At 37.1% G+C, this 18188-nt stretch overlaps 2 protein-coding genes across 3 annotated transcripts in view; both read right to left on the bottom strand.

Moving 5' to 3' along the window:
- The window catches only part of LOC146485976 (transcription initiation factor TFIID subunit 2-like), a 30658-nt gene extending 19898 nt beyond the window's left edge, over nucleotides 1-10760 (bottom strand). Inside the window, exons 1-16 of the mRNA XM_085102708.1 lie at nucleotides 10640-10760; nucleotides 10422-10476; nucleotides 9004-9076; nucleotides 8639-8750; nucleotides 7583-7701; nucleotides 7387-7484; nucleotides 7242-7285; nucleotides 6533-6641; nucleotides 5455-5540; nucleotides 4655-4876; nucleotides 3849-3962; nucleotides 3294-3393; nucleotides 2614-2862; nucleotides 1912-2004; nucleotides 1716-1777; nucleotides 958-1069 (exon numbers count right to left, since the gene is read on the bottom strand). Coding sequence (XP_084958834.1) covers nucleotides 958-1069; nucleotides 1716-1777; nucleotides 1912-2004; nucleotides 2614-2862; nucleotides 3294-3393; nucleotides 3849-3962; nucleotides 4655-4876; nucleotides 5455-5540; nucleotides 6533-6641; nucleotides 7242-7285; nucleotides 7387-7484; nucleotides 7583-7701; nucleotides 8639-8750; nucleotides 9004-9076; nucleotides 10422-10476; nucleotides 10640-10677 — 1686 coding nt within the window. The 5' untranslated portion in view covers nucleotides 10678-10760. The remainder of the gene's footprint in view (nucleotides 1-957; nucleotides 1070-1715; nucleotides 1778-1911; nucleotides 2005-2613; nucleotides 2863-3293; nucleotides 3394-3848; nucleotides 3963-4654; nucleotides 4877-5454; nucleotides 5541-6532; nucleotides 6642-7241; nucleotides 7286-7386; nucleotides 7485-7582; nucleotides 7702-8638; nucleotides 8751-9003; nucleotides 9077-10421; nucleotides 10477-10639) is intronic.
- Nucleotides 10761-13000: 2240 nt separating this feature from the next.
- LOC146485977 (brefeldin A-inhibited guanine nucleotide-exchange protein 1-like) overlaps nucleotides 13001-18188 on the bottom strand; it is a 31568-nt gene continuing 26380 nt past the window's right edge. For both annotated transcript variants that reach the window (XM_085102709.1, XM_085102710.1), the window contains exons 36-39: nucleotides 17489-17672; nucleotides 16697-16835; nucleotides 16064-16181; nucleotides 13001-14754 (exon numbers count right to left, since the gene is read on the bottom strand). In XM_085102709.1, coding sequence (XP_084958835.1) covers nucleotides 14608-14754; nucleotides 16064-16181; nucleotides 16697-16835; nucleotides 17489-17672 — 588 coding nt within the window. In that variant the 3' untranslated portion in view covers nucleotides 13001-14607. The remainder of the gene's footprint in view (nucleotides 14755-16063; nucleotides 16182-16696; nucleotides 16836-17488; nucleotides 17673-18188) is intronic.

Consider the following 18188-nt stretch of genomic DNA (forward strand, 5'->3'; position numbering starts at 1 on the left):
GTTTAATCTTAACGTTTCATTAAGCTTCATGCTCTTATAAACATAGATCTTTTATGGTGTTGTTTCTCTGTAAAAGTTTTTTAAAAACACAGCGCGCGCATGCTTCCCCCATCTGACTTGCACACGTCATCGGATGGACGCACGGCCGTGCGTATGTTGAGAAATGTACCATAATGACGCCAATAGGAATTAGATTAGGATGCACGCGCGCTATGTTATAATAATAATTATTATTATTATATTTATTATTATAACATAGTGCGCGTGCATCCTAATCTATAATTATTATATAATTATATATAATTATTATAATTATTATTATTATTACAACAAATATTTGACGAGGAGGCCTCCAATCCCTTAAAGGAGGTTTCCAGGAGGGTCCTCTAAATAAAAATCTAACAAATTGATACACAACAAAATAATTAAGGATAGAAAAGATCAACAATCTAAACATTGCTTAAAAAGTATACTTCAGCAAACAGTTTAGGTCCTGGGCTCCTGTAACGTAAAAGCCAAGCCTTTAAGACCGAAAAGTGATCAGGAGCTAGTTTTCCCTTATGGTATCACCTCTTGGTCATGAGAATAAAGGAATTGATCACCAAAGATGAGATGTCTTTATGTTAAAACAAATTCTCCAAACAATTATCTCAATAAATTATAGCAGAACAGTGAGGAGAATGCGCATTTTTGGGGGCTTAAAGTATTATGGGTGTATACTAGTAATAATCAAAGATTAGGGAGTGTGTAATCTCTCCTTTACCAAGTTGGTGATGATGTAGTCCGCCCCTTCAAAATCTGTAGGGGATGCCAGATACATGTCCCAAGATCCATTCATTCAATCAACATTGTCCCATACAATCTCAACTCCAATCTGCATTAGGAGTATGTTCTTTCTACGTCAAATGCAATGAGACCACTTGAATTAGTAATACAGTAACTGATGTTTTTTCTTACCACATATTTTGCAGTGCCCCGTGACATGTCCTGCTTGATTTCAAGCTCAACAATGTTACGCTTTCTGTTGAAAACAAAATTTCCATGGAATTTGGCCACACCACTATGACAACTACAGAGCAGGTTAAGGATATAAGGATATCAAAACAACTAATAACTGCTGGAAAATCAGCTAGTCAACAACACTAGTGTGTCATTCATTACAATGTTAGTCAAGAGTCTGTATCAAGGATCAAATAATACAAAGATCAGCTGCAAGAAAATTTATTGTCAAGAAATTACCAAGGTGTATTAAGCTACATCTAAATTTGACATTATTTCCATTTCTTCTTTCCAAGTGTTTAAGTAGTTAACTTTACTGTTGTTGATTTCTTGGTGAAATTTCAGAAAGATTTGGCAGATGGTCAACAAAGTGGCTGTCAACTTCTGGTCAATTTGTGGTAAAAATGAGAGTTCTTTGATCAATGTTGGTATAACTGTTTAATATTGATTAGACTCTCAAAAGTGACATCCCCAGTAGTATTTGGCACTCAATCAAATCTGATGTCAACTGTTGAGCTAACCAGAAAGATTCATCTGTGTTCAGTCTCTGATGAAAAGCTTCTTTTGCTTAATAAGCATGTTCAGGCCCTGGAAACAAGGCTAATCACTCAATACTCGAAAAACTAGTTAACCTTATTAGACAGTAAGGAAACTTAATCCTTATAAAATAGCGATTTATTGATTATAGTTCAAGAAAGTAGTCCAAGAAAGGATACATCCACTGATCCACAAACACATTGATATCCTTGCCAGAAACTGTTGATATGGACTTGAGGAACTGTTACAAAAACAAAATAGGAATAAAGTAGTCAGTAGATTAGTTCACTTCACTCTGAAGTAGCTTACTACAAATGTCTTTAAAAACTGCATTTAATTAATTTTAGGACCAAGATTGTTTTGTTCAAATCTTACCCCACTGGTAGAAAGCAACAGGTTTGTCCAGAGACTGTAGTCTGCTTTGGGCTGAGCAGCGCTGTTGGCAAGTGACAACAGCTTGTTAAATACCTGTTGGGAAGACAATAATGATTCTAAATGAGCTAATTCCTATCTTAAGTAGAAACCTGACCACCTGGATGTTATGCTGCACTTGCATGCAATGAATTGTCCAAGTACAACATATTAAGGACAGATTGGGTCGGACCAAATTATCTGACTTTTGTACACTCTGTTTTAGATCATACTCCAATATATTTTCCTCTTTTCAGGTCAAACAAGCAAACCCCACGCCCTACACAGACTATTAGGTAAAGTACACCCCTTTTCAGATGACAATGGTCCAGAAAGCATGCCTCTTTGTGCGATATTTAACAGCTATTAAACGAAACTGAGTCTTAGAGAAGAACCACTATGTTGTGCAACTCTTCTACTAATACACTAATGGTCAATAACCTACAAAACCCCTGAAAAAAACGAGTTGAAACAAATCAAAAATGGGGCATATTTCTCCATCTTTCTAGAAGTGTCAATATTAACATTGAAAAATTAAAGTGTGATAAAAGAGTCTCAACAGTTGCGTCTCACATTGTAGTAAGGAAACAATCAAAGTTGGAACTGGTTCAAAAAGATTATTTCCCCTTTTGTAGCTAGAGACAGACAACAAATTATAGACCATACTTGTAGCAGAGGTTCTTGTCCAATGCGCATCTCAATCATTCTCATAACTAGATGTGACTTGCTCCAGATGACCTCCAGGTTTCTTCCTGATGTCAGATGAGGGTGCAAATGAGGGCTTCCCTGAGTGGGGGCATCTGGTCCCTGACTTGAGGATGAGCCTGCGGCATTCAGCATGGATACTGATCCTGAATTGTGAAGAGGTGGGATCCCTGGACCTTGCATTTCATAATGACATACTTGTTTGGATTCCTGTAGGAAAATTAATACAACAACAAATTTGACATTGAATCTATTAAAGTGTATACAATAGAATTTATTTATTAGCTTGAAAAGAAAAGAAAAGTTCCATAGCAATTTTTCTTCCCTGAGATTGAGGTGTATAAAAGTTTCAAATTTCAATTCCAGTTGGGTACAATGCCATGCAAACATTGACTTTTTAATTCTTAATTAGTGCTAAATGGCACTACTGGGCATTGAAAATGTTTCAGTTTGTTCAAATTGTAGCTCAGTGGTGTCATTCAAACCTGTAGTCAATTAATGGTAATGTGCCACAGGTCTCCTAACTATTTTTGCCGCAAGAGAACTATAAAGAAAGGAATAACAAAAATGGAAGCAGCTTGCAAGGTCTAACAAATGAATGTGATTTGTCAATGATTAGTTCTTAGTTTTGATATACAAACCTCTCTTATCCAATGCCTGTATTCATTGTTGCCAAAGATCTTTTTCATAAATAAACCAAACATGTATCCTGCAACTCCCCTGGCAAGCCATAAATCAGACCTGGTGACAAGACCAGTGATTTGAATTAACACATGAATGTTCACAGCAATTCCCACTCCAGTGATACAAGAATTTCTTTCTATCATCATCAGCCGCGACCTTAGAGAAATGGGCTGCATTGAAAGGTGTTATGCAAAAGCGACATATATTACTTTTTAGCCAAAAGATAACTATTTTCTAACAAGAACAATGCAAACAAGCTCATAGGTCAAATGCTTCCCAGAAAGCTGACAGGTCTTATTATTCATTGTTTATACCTTTCATATACATCTGGGTGTGGAGTAAAGTTGTTAAGTTGGAGAGACCAGTGACAATTCACTGATATTCCAGTCAAAAGCCTTATGCATTTGCTCGATCATTTGACCTCTGCAAACAAACCCAAGGCTGGCCCAGGTAATATAATACTAATGTTTAAGTGTGCATTCACTATATTGACTGTAAGTATTCCAGCATACCATGTCTGTATACAGAGATAGCATCCAAAGAATTGCTCTGCTAATGCCTGGGAAAGACATTTCCTTGTTTCAAATGCTTGGTCAATGATCCTTGAAGAGTGGAGGAGGCTAGTACTGAAAAATGAAACAAAGGGTAAATGCCTTGTTGTATGTGATTCGTGTTCATTCACTGTTTGTTAGTTCTTTTAACCTCCCCGGTCCGCAGTTAAATTGGCATGTGCTGCTGTAGTGTCCCTGTCTTCATAATAGTAATGTTGTTGCCCCCTGTTATCTTGTATTTTCTTTTGTGTGTGTCTATAATATTGTTAGGCGAAGCTAATAAAAATAAAATAAAAATGGAAAGAAAAAGAGACAAATTTATGACACATAACACAAGATTGAGCTAGTAAAAGGAAAAAAATATATATTAAAGGTGGGGCCCCTAAAAAAATAAAACAAAAAAAATGACTTTATTTAAGTGTTGAAGTGTTTAGCTGATAATAGCACTATGGTGCTAAAGTGCTGATTGCAGCTACTATACAAAAAAACTAAACATAACATAAGTTTGTTAAAAATCCAAACTGGCAGGAGGCAAACCATTGGCCAGTTGGCTATTTACATAGCGTATGGTCAGAATGGGGCTTGAACCTGGTCTCTGGATTACAAGTCCGGCACCTTAACCACTAGGCCACACCACCTCCCTCAGTGTAACAGTGATGGCAACAGGAAGAGAAAAAGTGCAAAGTGCAAAGAGGTGAGAACTACCATGGAAGTTTCCAGTCAGAAATTCAGAGTATACAGTACAAGTGAAGGGTGAAAAAACTTACTTAAAAATTGTCATGGATGCATACGGTGCCAGAACATCATAAGCTTGATCCACAAACACTTGCTTGTAGTAGGTGTAGGGATAGCGGCAACTGAGGTACTCTTCATAGAATTCAAATGCCTCGTGAAGAAATGCAGTGGTGTTTTTAAGAACTGGAAGTAGCCCAGGCAAACAGAAGTGTGTGACTTCAGGCATGATGGGGTCTACACGGATCTCAAATGGTCTGCAAATTAAGAAAATAATTCCTGGATTTGTACATATTTAGACCACAGTCTAACCACACTCTTCCCCACCTCAGCCTTTTAATTTATATGCCAGGCACATTGCTCAAATACCAGGTAACTTTATGAAGTGAATTAGTTGCCATCCTGCTAGAGAACATTTTATCCACTAGATAGTGACTCATTGACTGGATAAACACATCCTTCTAGGAACAACTCCAGCATCAGTGGAGAGAGAGAGAGACATTGTGGAGAAGAATTTGAATGTATGTTTTTTATCCCCTTTTGCCCAAGTTTGCCAATTAGTTTGACAACATGCTTACTGATCCATGGTTCAAATTTTTTATAAAACAAAATCTGGGATAAATACAGTAACAGTACTTATGTTTGGTTTATCAACAGAGTTGATAACTAAAGGTAATTTGGCCACTGTAAAGAGATTCGAGTGCTGACATTTCAAGCGTTAGTCCTTCACCAGAGTAGTAGCCTTTCATTGCATTTGCTCTGATGAAGGGTTAATGCTCAAAACATCAGCAGAAAGTAACCCCCTTATCCATTTGATAAATACACTGTAACTTACCCAACTGCCAAGGCAATATTGGGAGCAGATGTTGGAATACTCAATGAATAGTGATAGGTTTTGCCCTTTTCGTCTGCCGACAAAACCTACAGGGAATTAATGTAGACAATGTGGCTTATTTTGTAAAAACCAACATTTATGTTCATCTAACAGCAGTGCTGTCGTTAAAAGCAATGTTTATCATTAAAATAAGAAATCCAATCTACATAAGAGTTTGTGTATATAATTTCTGATAAATAAAACAGTTAGATGTGAATGGTAAGTATAAGTATTTAAAAACTGCCATTTTTACATGTAAATGTACTCATAACACAAACTTGTACACGTACTTGATGAAATTTATATGACATCCAAACCCCAGAAAAGCTAAAAATCAGAATGTTTGTACATAAGTACCCTAAACAGTGAATCTATTATACCTGAGTCAGAATAATCTTGCTGGAGGGTTTTTCCAAATGAAACTGAGTGATCCACAGTAAAATCTGTCTTTGTGTTATGGATAGCTTTCTAAAGCTAAAACAGTTTTTCTGACTTATGGTGCTTTTTAGATCACTTTTTGTTGTTTTGTCTCAGACAGGACAGGGGGGTGGATTCTACCTGAATAATTTTTTAATATTTGTGCAAATGCCATGAAACTTCGGGATCCAATATGGTCACAATTTTGACCACCATGGCATATGAAGTCATCACTTCCCATTGTGGATGTCAAAGGAGACATCTTTGAATGTACTGGTATACTCCAAGTCTCATTGTCATAGCTTTTATAGTTGCAAAGTTATGGACGGGAGGGGGGGGGGGGGGGTCTAGATAATAATAATATTATGGTTAAGGAAATGTTACCCTGAAATCTTTTCACTTTTTTGCAGTTCCTTTGGAGTAATACCCATAATTTAGTGGGTAAGATAGCTATGTCTATCACAAAACAGAGCGCAAAGCAGCACATAAAACATTGGAGCAATGTTTGCTGGAGGAATTGAAGGCCACATACAAAAACTCCCGTGAATCCGAGCTAAAACAACAAAAAGCCATCTAAAAAGCATTATAGATTGGTTATGCCCAAAGCCCTTGATTATCATACCATCTCTGTGAGGTCTCCAGAACTGACTGCCACCATATCTTTATCAACAGTGATGATAATGTTCCATGTACAGAGCTCGGAGTATGAATCAACACAGGGAAACCACAGCCTACATTGATAATATTAAATATAATAAATAAAATGAGCTGTTATTTTAATAATGATTTACCAAGTTATTTTTATCAAACTCATTGTTTCGCACCCTACAGTATAGACCCGTTTAAAAGTGTTAATTAATCTCTAGAGACAATGTCTGCTAAACCAAGCAAGAAGTAAAGAAGTTCATAAACTCAGCCTTCAGAAAGGATACAGAATTGTAAGTAAGATTTCCATCGAGGACTTGTTACTTCAGTAACGGACGTTCGCACTAATTGTTGTATTTTCTTTTTCTCAGCTTGACTATTGCAGAACTTTTATTGAAAAAGTTGAGTACAAGAATTAAATCCTCATATTTCCAATGAGTTGAGTGTTCTGTAGAGAACCTTGTACAAGTCCAAAACACTCATTGTTCCAGATAATTTTCTGAAGCTACTTTTTCCGCTTGCATGTGAAATTTGATTTTATTTGCAAATTCTTTGAAACAATACATTTTCATGAACATTAAAGCAAATACACAACATTGTTAGGCAAAAAGCAAATTAAATATGACCAAAACAACATTTGATAAATGCTGACTAGATCTTTAGTTGTAATGACTTTCAATATTTACCTGGAAGAATTGGCACATCCATAACTGAACAAGTGTGCTGACCGCTGCAATAAATTACACACAAAACAGAAAAACTGAATCTGAATGTACTGGACTAAATCAGAAATCATAACACATTCTATATGCACAAAACTCCTGTATTCACCTGGGCCATTGTGCCTTCTCCTTTAGGGATGACAAACTGGATTCCTCCCTCAGGGTGTTCTAGGGAAAACTCAATACTCACACGGAATTGACGGCATTCTGAGGACAAATCAAGAAATAAAACAAATCACAAAACTCAAGAATAAGATCCATAATCAAATTCATGAATTCACAAGTTAAAAATGATGAATTCTAACCATTTGCACAAGCCAAGACTTCCTTGGGAATCCTGATTATCAGTTCTCCACCACCTGTCTCTGGATCAACAGCATTCACAGAACTTTGCAGACAGCTCAAAAAATAATCCAGATTCCTCCTGAAAAATGGCAAACTAACATGTAATACTGCCTCATGTTGATGTTGCAGACTGTATAAGAACAAGATAATTTGATAATTTGCATGAAGATGACTTAGCTGTTGATTAAAATAATTCCTTTTAAAAGCTGGTCCAAAGATCAGAAGTTAAAGGTTCATTTAAAACAATATTAAAACAATAACATTGGTTTTAATAGTAAGAGAAGCATGAATATTTAATAGACCATATTCATAAGTTGTCATTATTGAATTGGAACTAGCTTGCACACAAGGCTTATTTTCACATATAAATATTTTTTAATACATTCCCCCGCAAGAGCCTCCATTGCAAGCTAGAAACGTTGCTCCATTGTTTTATCTGCTGCTTTGCACTTTGTTTTGTCATGAAAACAAAAATCGTAGCTTTTTATTGCAAACAAAGTGCAAAGCAGTGGATGAAACATTGGAGAAATGTTTCCCAAAGGAATTCAAGGCCACATGCAAAAAACTCTGGAAAATCTGAGCTAAAACAATAAAAAGCTATGTGAGATGCACCATAAGTCAGTTAAGGCCTGAACCCTACTGGATGTAATATATCAAACACGAAAAAGCGTGTTTCATCAGATATCCAAACACTGAGAAGTAGGTTGAAAAAACAAGGCGCAGCCGAGTTTTTTTAAACGACTTCGAGGTGTTGTATATCTGATGAAACATACTTTCGAGTGTTTGATATGGCTTCTCAAATAAGCAATAATTCTTGGAGAAATTCAAGGCTAAAGTTGGCAAGATTTTATGGTAATTAGGATCACATATCCAAACCACGGTCATGGTAGTGATTTTCTTTGTTTTCTTTTGATGAATTATTAATGAGTTTGAGAATGTAATATCCTGTCTTTGTATCAACTAATGAATAGCTTCTATTACAAAACAGTCTTGAAAGATGTAACTATTCTGCCTACTTTTTGTTATCTGTACAGATAACTCTGCCTGGATCATCCAGTTGGAATCCTGCATCATACCAGTCCTGCTCCCCTGTTTTCCTTTCATCACGAATACAAATCCTCATAATTCATACACAGTATTAAGGAATAAAAGAAACAAAGAAAGAATTTATATGGAACAATATTCCACCTGATATTCGGAAACTATCAAAACATAATTTTAAGATAAAACTGCACAAAGTTCCACTTAAGGTTGTGTTACTTGAGGACACCTCTGATTCATGCACATCTTGAATGAACACATATGAATTCAGATAATTCAGGCTTACATGTCCAGCTAATATGTATCAACTAGATGTACTGTTCAGGTATTAAAAGGATATTGCATTGTTTGTAGTTCAGTTTTACCCTTGTTAGGTTGTTTGTCAGAGGAAGGATTCTTAATTCCACATATCCCTGCAAGAGATGCAAATACCTTGTAACTAATCAATTCAATTCAATTCATTTTTTTTTTTGCCATTAACCAAAAAATACAACATAAATACATTAAAGATGATACACAATATTCCAACTATTACAATATTCCTACTAAACTATTTACAAGATGAAATGTGCTAAAGGCTAGGAAGCCTATATAGAAGCCTGGGCCCAGTTGTTCAAAGCCCGATTAAGCTAATCCTGGTTTAACGGGAACTTTGATTTAAGTTTAATTACAAACCAATAAAGATTGTTTAAAAAGATTTTTGTCCCTCAGTTTGGACTTAGACTTTTCTTTACCGTTAACTTAAAATTAGCATTTAAAAACATTTTTTAACGAGTGAGATGAAAACCTCGGTTTACTTTTAATCGTGGATTAGCGTTAATCGTCTTTCGAACAACCGGGGCCTGGGGCTTATTAACTATCGGCTTCCTGGAACTATAGGATAAACCATAGAAGTTAAGGGTACTGAGTGAAAATTCCAATTAATTTTTTTTAAAGAAGAAAAAAAAAGAAAGATAGACCCAATCACACCCTATCAGCAGCCTTGATTAGCTGCCTATGAGTGCTGGTTGACATGTCAACGGTAGACAGCATCACGCAATATTCCTCTGTCTGTCTTTATAGTTCCACCAACATGATTGAGGTGTCAGTTTCTTTCTTAATGAATGGAAGATCATAGCCGTCATGTGGGGCAATACACCTGCATCACACAATTTTTTAGGCTTATTTTTAACAACTGCTCAAGATGTATATGTAACTACATTGATCGTATATCATATTTCCTTCTTCCCTTCCACATGATGCCATTTCACTCGAATTTTATGCTAGTGGCACAACATCAATGCATATAACCTCGTTAAGACCAAATACTCTTTAATAAAATAATAATAGTAATCGAACTGAGTGGATTTCAAAATTGAATGAGTGCGCAGCCCGAGTTCGATTTGAAATCAGAAGCATGATTTCAGACCAAAATTGCATGACACAAAGTTCAATTACCAAGCTTCATTACACCTACTTTGAAATCACTGAGTTTTACTGTCAATATTACATTCTATTTTTGTTACTTCATTTCCATTTTGATGGGCTAAAGAAAGGATGCAATTTAGAGCAAAAAATGGTGCAATTTAGGAATAAATCGCACTGTTGAGAGCCAATCAGATTGCAAGGATCACCAGTGATTTTAAAATGGGTGTAATAAAGACAAATACTTAGGCCCTGTCTGGTAATGCCACATCGAATATCAGCAAAATGACAGTCTTGGGGACAACTCCATGGCACATTATTATCCTCAGTAAACTGTTGAGTAAAACTACTTACAAAGAGGCATTTTCGCTTGAAGTCGATTGATGTGATGCAGAGTGTCTGATGAAGCGTAAATAAGAAAAGAAAAACAACATAAACAAACAAAACCATTGATAAACAACAGCTGAATCACGGACCTGACTTCTAGACGCTAGACTACACGTGATGAATTCACGAAGAGCTGAATGACAGAGAAATTGGAAAAATTGAATCAAAATAACAAGAATACTTATAATTTAAAGTTCCTAGGAGACTCGCTGGCCTTTTTCATCTTTAACGGCCAAGCGATCACCTCCAATTCTTTAACCACCGGAGACCCTCTTGGCCGCCATCTTGGAAGACTTAGTACCAGTCCTCCGCGAACGGTGATCGGTACTTAGTGTAAAACCGATTGTAATGTCCTATAGTAAATGACTAAATTGGCCTGGCTACTTTACGTAGTGCACTTTTTGCTTGGTGCACTTTACTTACTCTTGGTTTAGTTTACTTGCTTGACCTATTTTACTTGCTTGGAGTACTTTATTTACTTAACCGTGCAGTTTTCTTGCGTGATGTACTTTACTTGCTTGGAGTAACTTGCTTGGTGCACTCCCGGGTGCCGCTGGATAGGGTATGGTTTTAGGCCTCTCTGCCCTGAACAGAGTATATAATTTCAAACGAGTCTGCCCTGGACCCGTCCTAGACAGGGTATGGTTGCAACTGACTGTCGTCGAGTATTTGGCAATCCGAAATCAGAGACTTTAGTCTGTATTTACACTCTGTTTTTTTTATAAGAACCTTTTTTATAAGAACGTCGAGGCTGAGATTAACCAAAATTTTAAGAACGTATCAAGAACATTCCTCAGGCTGAGAGTCGATTAAGAACGTTTTTATTTTGCTAATCTGTATATAAAATCAAGGTAACAAATGTAAATTAACTAAAATACTTAAGGGCATGTTTTGTATAACATTAACAATGGTGACACATCTCGGTTTGTCATAATCAGCAGTTCTTGATACCATATCTCAGCAGGCAATGTACCTTGATAGGTTTCCTGGTCAAGTCCGCATTGATTTACTGAAATACATGTCAGTGTATACCATCTAATATAAGAACATCTTAGGAACGTTTTCAGCCTCAAATCGCAAAAAAAGATAAGAATGTTCAGCGTCAGCTCCAAAATTAGACGTTCTTATAAAAAAAACAGAGTGTATTTTAGTGAACAATGCTTCGCGTCGATTGAGTTTCACCGCTGTTAATGCGAAATTTTGGGATTTTTCGCCATCACTTCTAGGTAGTGTATTATTTTATCTGTTGTGATTAGTATTCGCGTTTCAATGCGTGGAACATCGCGTCCGGTAAGTGACAGTGGGCCTTTAAATGTTATTACTATTGCCAATAAACACTTGTGTAACACAAGAGCTAGATGTTGTCCTTTGTCCTAAATAGGTTCTAAAAATAGAGGACATTGTCCTACACAGGGTAGGTATTTAAGGTTATTTTTGTCCTAAACAGGGTCAGGGTTTCAAGCCCCCAGCGGCACCCCTATATACCCAAACATGGGTCAACATTTGCACTTTTCTTGCTTGGTATACTTCACTGGCTTGGCCTACTTAGCTTGTTGTACCTTACGGGTATAACGTTCCTCCGCTTTGCCAGTTTCAAAGGTCTTTTTTTTTTCAGTAAATATGACCAGAATAAAGATGACATTGAAGCACTTTAAACTACTTCGTCCAGCTGTTTCTTCAAAATGCTTGCAATCGCACTGATTTCCAATCACCTTTATTTTAAAATTTGCTGGGGAAGGATGCCCTCTCTTTAATATCGCAGGTATAACTGAGATGATCATTCACTTATTCATACAATCCCTTCACGGTCTACGCTGAACGCGTTTTGCAAAATACAGATCTTCAAATTTAGAAACTCTAAAAACTGAAAAACATTTCTAACACTGAAATATATAAATATGTTGACTGGGGCGAAAACGTTTTAGGTTTCATTATTGTATACCAACTTATTATGATTCGCTCAGAATTAAGTCCGCCGACCGGTTAGCTCAGTTGGTAGAGTGCTGGACTACCGTGCGGGAGGTCGCTGATTCAAACGCCGGCCGGACCAACACTCAGGGTCTTTAAATAACTGAGGAGAAAGTGCTGCCTTTGTAATGACATCTGCAGATGGTTAGACCTTCTAGTCTTCTCGGATAAGGACTATAAACCGTGGGTCCTGTCTCACAACACTTGTTCCTAATAATCTGTGGGACGTAAAACAACCCACACATAGTTCAGAAAGAGTAGGGGACGTAGTTTACGGTGTGGTTGTCTATCTATATCTCTGATTTTATCGGTATTTCACATGCATGCGTAGGTTGGGTGGGTGGGTGGGTGGGTGGGTGAGATCAAAATATGGACTGATAGCGGCTGCCAATGGTGCCTTTACATGCTGACGTCCGATCTCACCCCACAGAATTGTAAACCGCCATGAGACTATGATATGCTCGGTATATAAATACACCACCATTACCGTAATTTCAAGGATGTTGAATTTTCGCTTTTCTCAAGAACTGAAGTACATATCCACAGGCGTAGCGAGATAAGCACAAACTGACAACGCGTAAAGAAAATTGTGTTTATTACGAAATTTTCATCTCACAATAGTTCGTTTCATTTCCTCAGTTAACAAACGATAGTCATTACCTTTCCTGTGACTAATATCATACAGGCACAAAGACACAGCTGCATTTCAGTACAAAATGAGAATGTTGACGACCACTAGGAATTTTTCGATCTCAAAACTCAATGAAAGATGAGATGATCGACCGGAAAAACTTCCATGAACTTAACTCCTTAAGTGTCGAGGTGCATGAAAGAGTGAAGACTTCCTAAATAACTACACTTTTCTCATCGTAATGTTGGCAAAATTTGGAGAGAGAATTTTGAGTTTTTGATTCAGTATGGCTAAACTAAATAAGAAAATCGATATTAAATACAATTTAACGAAACAATTTTAATTTATTCCAGTTAAACCCATACAACGACCTGGCGAATATTATGACCTGGTCACAAATATCTACTGAACATAATTCCTATTTAGTTACGTTCGGAACGAAATCAGTCAACCCTGTAAAAATTATCCCCTAAATATAAACTGATGTTACCGCTCATCGCATAGTGACAATTGAGCGTCAATGTCTTGAAGATCATTTGCTTTACCTAGCAAAATTGTTTGCTATGGCCTCCACCTTTGCACCTTTTGAAATGAGTAATGACCCTTTTGAAGATTTGGGTTATCACGCGTCAGGAACACGAATCACCTTCATTCAGCGTTTGCATATTTACGTACTGAGATGACCACAGTCTGCAGACACCGAGCTAGTCACCAAACAAGTCACTTAACGTAGATTCCCGCAATTTGGCACAGCACTGAAGGAAAACAAAAATACTATTGGGAAAACGAGAGGTCGAGAATTACAATGAATAGTATCCAAACGAAACGATTTTGTTTTGTTTCTTTGAGAAAGCGAAAGTCTCGTGTGTAGCTCCATACATTTTCCATGTAATGAGTTGATCGAAGTTGAACTCCAACTAATGGAAACGTCATTGCGTCTGGGGCATAGGGAAAACGACTCATCAGTTGTGTTGTTTTTGTTGTTATTTTTGTTAACATGTTTGTTTACTTGTTCTCAATAGAGAGAGGGAAGCTGTTCTTTTGTCATTGTTGTGGTTTTTGTTTGTTTGTTTGTTTATTTGATTTTTTTTTCTTTACCCAGCTCCCTCATTCAAAAGTTTAACTTCAATTACCTGGTCCTTAGAGACAATTTTTAAATTCACAGCCAAAGTAGCAAGTGTTTCCTTGAGTTTTTCTATGCATATGCAATTACAGCGGTTTTCGCTTCTTGACAACACGAAAGTTGGAATAAGGCAATTTTTTGCTCTCACCCTAAATTTTTACCACCAAGGAAAAGCCTGAGAAATGCTTGCTAACCAGACTAAAATAATCTCTTAAATTTCCGCTTGACCCCTTAGCTTCCAACGCATATGCTATTTTCGTTTCGTCAGAACTGAGATCTCTCCAAAAAAGACTGCTGTCTAAAGAAGGCTAACGAGACAGTTATTCAGTTTCAGAAAGTTAATTAAAATTTCGTGCGACGAGCAAAGGGAACATCTGCAACCCCTGCAAACATATCTCGTTTAATTATACTGATTTTAATTCAGGAGTTTGTCAACTGGACTCAGTGTTGTCGCAGATACCGAACGTGAGCCCTACTCTTTGGAATACTCTTCTAAGAACAGAGCGTAACTCCAGTTTACTATCTACCAACAGCATGTTACACAGCAGTGGGTAATAGTTCGAAATGTGCGCCTTGAACTGTGGAAAAAAAAAACAAGAGACAACAAACGTTAGAAAAAGAAACAAGTAAGAAATAACACCTACACTTAAAGGGGAAGTATCACGGGCAATTTGACATTTAATCGTGAAAATGGTGTGAGAACACTTAAAAATAGTTACAAAATAATTCTAGAACACCAAGAAAAAGAAATCAACTGAATTCTTGAAAGGAACAACTTCATGACCTGCTCTGGTGTATTTTGGGAACGAAAACGGGAGAACTTGAAAACAGTTAGCCGAACGTTTTTCAAGTTGCAGTCCATTCTAACCCAGTCCATATGTGGCCAGAGACACTGGCCGATAGTATTAGTACACTGGGGGATAATTTACAACAAATAAGCAATACCTTTAGGTTTCTGTTGATAAAAAAAATCTTTTGGAATTTTTGACATAACGCCAAATTCCCGTAATACTTCCCCTTTAAAAATTATTATGGTGGACCAGTATTGCAAAATCTGATCCGAGGTTTGGGCCCTTGTATGCAAGGCCTGGTTCACGGAACGGGCCCAATGTAATAGAACTTCCCATACACACCCTTTAAGCCCTAACAGTGATCAGCATCAAATTTCTCTTTGTAATATCAATGCTTATTTAACCCCTGAGGTCATAAGAATTAAAGATATGATCACCCAAGGGGAAATTTGTTGATATTATAATAACTTCTCCCCATTATTTTTATACGAAAAGTATGGGGACAAGATAGGAGAATTTGTTTTTTGGTATTGGGGGTTAAAGGTTTAATTGACGGTAAGTTGGTGCAATGTCGAGTCGTCCACTATCTCTCAGAAGAAGGCACGCAATTGGCTCTTAAAACAATAGGTAAAAGGTCAAAAGAAAACGCTCTGGCACAAAACTAAAAGGAGGTAGTATGCAAAACGGACCAATGTTAGATAAAATGTGTAGAGGGACAGCTTCAGGATTGCAGTAAAATAAATACAAAATGGTTGGCGAATGATAGCGTTGGAAAAAAATCCGTTAAAATGTGAGACTTCTCTGCAATGGGAATATATGGACTGCCTTGCCAAAACTTTATGATCCATTTTTTCGTAATGGAATACCCTAGAAAATTAAAACCTGTTGCTCTACGTGAAAATCCCAACAGGTAGGAGGCTGTCCACTTGGTTCTGTTCATATCATGAATTCGAAATGAACTCGGGACAAGCATGTTTGAAATCCAGTTAGTTACCAGAGGTGGACTTGAGCCGGAGACCTCAGGCACCATTTAGAATTGCACGCGCTGTCATGCGCAGAGTTGCACCGTAGGTTTTAATATGTCACGTGATCTTACCCGCTCGTCATCAAGCTTGAGGAGTCTGCTTAAGAGAAGCAATAAAAGAGACGTCCAGGCATCTCGATGACTGGAAGATTCCAAGGAAAGGAAATACCGCAACGCATCGGTGCATATTCTGAAAAGAAACAAAATGAAAAAGTAAAAAAGCCAAATAAATTGTAGTTGCTAAAATGAACATCTTGAATAAAGTATAATTCATGGTAGAAAGATAATGTCCGGTGAATGTTACACAGAAAACTACAAGATGAGCCACATTTTAGCATTTCATTCATAGACTTAAAAGTTAGATTCTGCTCATACAGCATAATAAACAGCACCACAATAGCTCTCAATTATATGTTTACAGAATCTACAGTAGAGACTACTGCTCAGTAGCTTTCAGTAGGCTATCTTTTTAAATTGGTTCATCAGTAATTTGTTTTATTTGATTATTGTAGTTTTAACTCACATTCTAGCATTATAAAGCGCTTTGAACTGACCAGGTTACATTTTGCGCCACTCAAGTTTAATTTACAGCATAATTGAAAGTACTGATATGTACCACAAGAAAGTACGGTGTACTCGTTGACCAATAGGACTGTTCATCAGGCTCTGTAAGCGCACATTACCCTTCCCAGATTCAGTTCTTACCTCACAGATCGTTGTTCAATATCCGGCCATGATTCTTTCCTTTCTTCGTCCGAATACATTTTGAACAAAATACGCAGCATACAGGCTAAACTTGAGGTCTCCTGTTTTAACAGGTTTGGTTTGGACTTCCCCTTAAAACCTTCAGAGATAAAGAAAGATGAAAGATGAAAATCGCAACAGAGCAATGGTTAAAAAAAAAAAAAAAAGAAAAAGAAAACGAAAACTCGCGAAACATTCAGTGTGTACACTTATTCTCAACAAAATGCTGACTTACATGATGGCCTTTGTAAGTAAAATGACATGCAAAACAAATACTGACATATCGATTTCGTGGCTTCCAAAGAGAAGTCAGTGTAAAATGAAAACAACAGCAATCCACCCTCACTGATATACAGTGATCTCAATTTTTCTTTCACTAAAGCCAAACAAAATCCGTTTTGACTTGTTTTTATCTTCAAAGACAATATAGAGATTTAGAATCGTGTTTAGGGCAAACACGGGCGTAAAAAATTAGTGCACAGACGAGAATAGTGTAAAATGCGGTGTAGTGACGTAAAACTACTCAATTTTACTGAGAAACTGGAAACAGCGAGCGGCAAATATAGTATAAACATGGTCACGTGGTCATTTCTGACGTTTGCCGTAAACGTATTTCCAAAACTCTCTATTCCAACGCGGGCGCAATTTTTTTTACGGGTCACCTTTGAGTCTCCGTCACGAAAAGTTTGCTTCATGCGAACAATGCTGCGATCTTACTGTAGAACTTACTAAACGGAAGCCTGTCCAACTTACCAGCTTTCATAAGGAAAGTTCTCTGTTCATTATTCGCGTTGAAAGACTTGGCGAATTTGTGTGATTCCTCCAGACAGTCGACAAACAGAAGCAGCTGAGGAGAGCTTAGAAACGGGTACATTCCCGCGCCAACATTAACCTCACTCAGTGAACTGTCCAGACGGGCGCGGGACAAATCCCCAGACTATAACAAAAGACAGTCAGAGAGATAAGTAAAGAGATACTTTATACGGTATTTGTACAGGAACCCAAACTAAAACAAAAAAGGTATGAAAAACGTTATACTGTTTACGGGATGGTTAATGGTTTGAATCCCCAAATGAAAACGAAACAGAGGGAATATTAAACACTGTATATTGTGGCTTAATATCATTTAGGCTGAGTGAAATTCAAGCCAGGGGCAGGTCAGCGGTCCATCTGCAAAGTTTTATGCGGGGGCGCCCTCAGGAAATTTCAGGGAAAACTGCTTTACTTGCCATTGCTGGCTTGCTTGCATTCGATGTTAATGGATTTGCGCGGGAACACAGAGTAAAAGATGGCCGTGTATATTTGTGGCAGGAATGGGCAGGAGTTGAATTAGTTGGTCGCCATTAAGTTTTCAAATATTGATCTCTGAAGAATTACAAAGGGTAAAAGATTTGGTTGATCATTATTGAGAGAAATCAGAAAGTAGCGTACAAAAGATTCTGGAAAATTTTCT

The sequence above is a fragment of the Pavona decussata genome, unplaced genomic scaffold (assembly GCF_977016875.1).
Source record: "Pavona decussata unplaced genomic scaffold, jaPavDecu1.1 SCAFFOLD_23, whole genome shotgun sequence".
Lineage (NCBI taxonomy): Eukaryota > Metazoa > Cnidaria > Anthozoa > Scleractinia > Agariciidae > Pavona > Pavona decussata.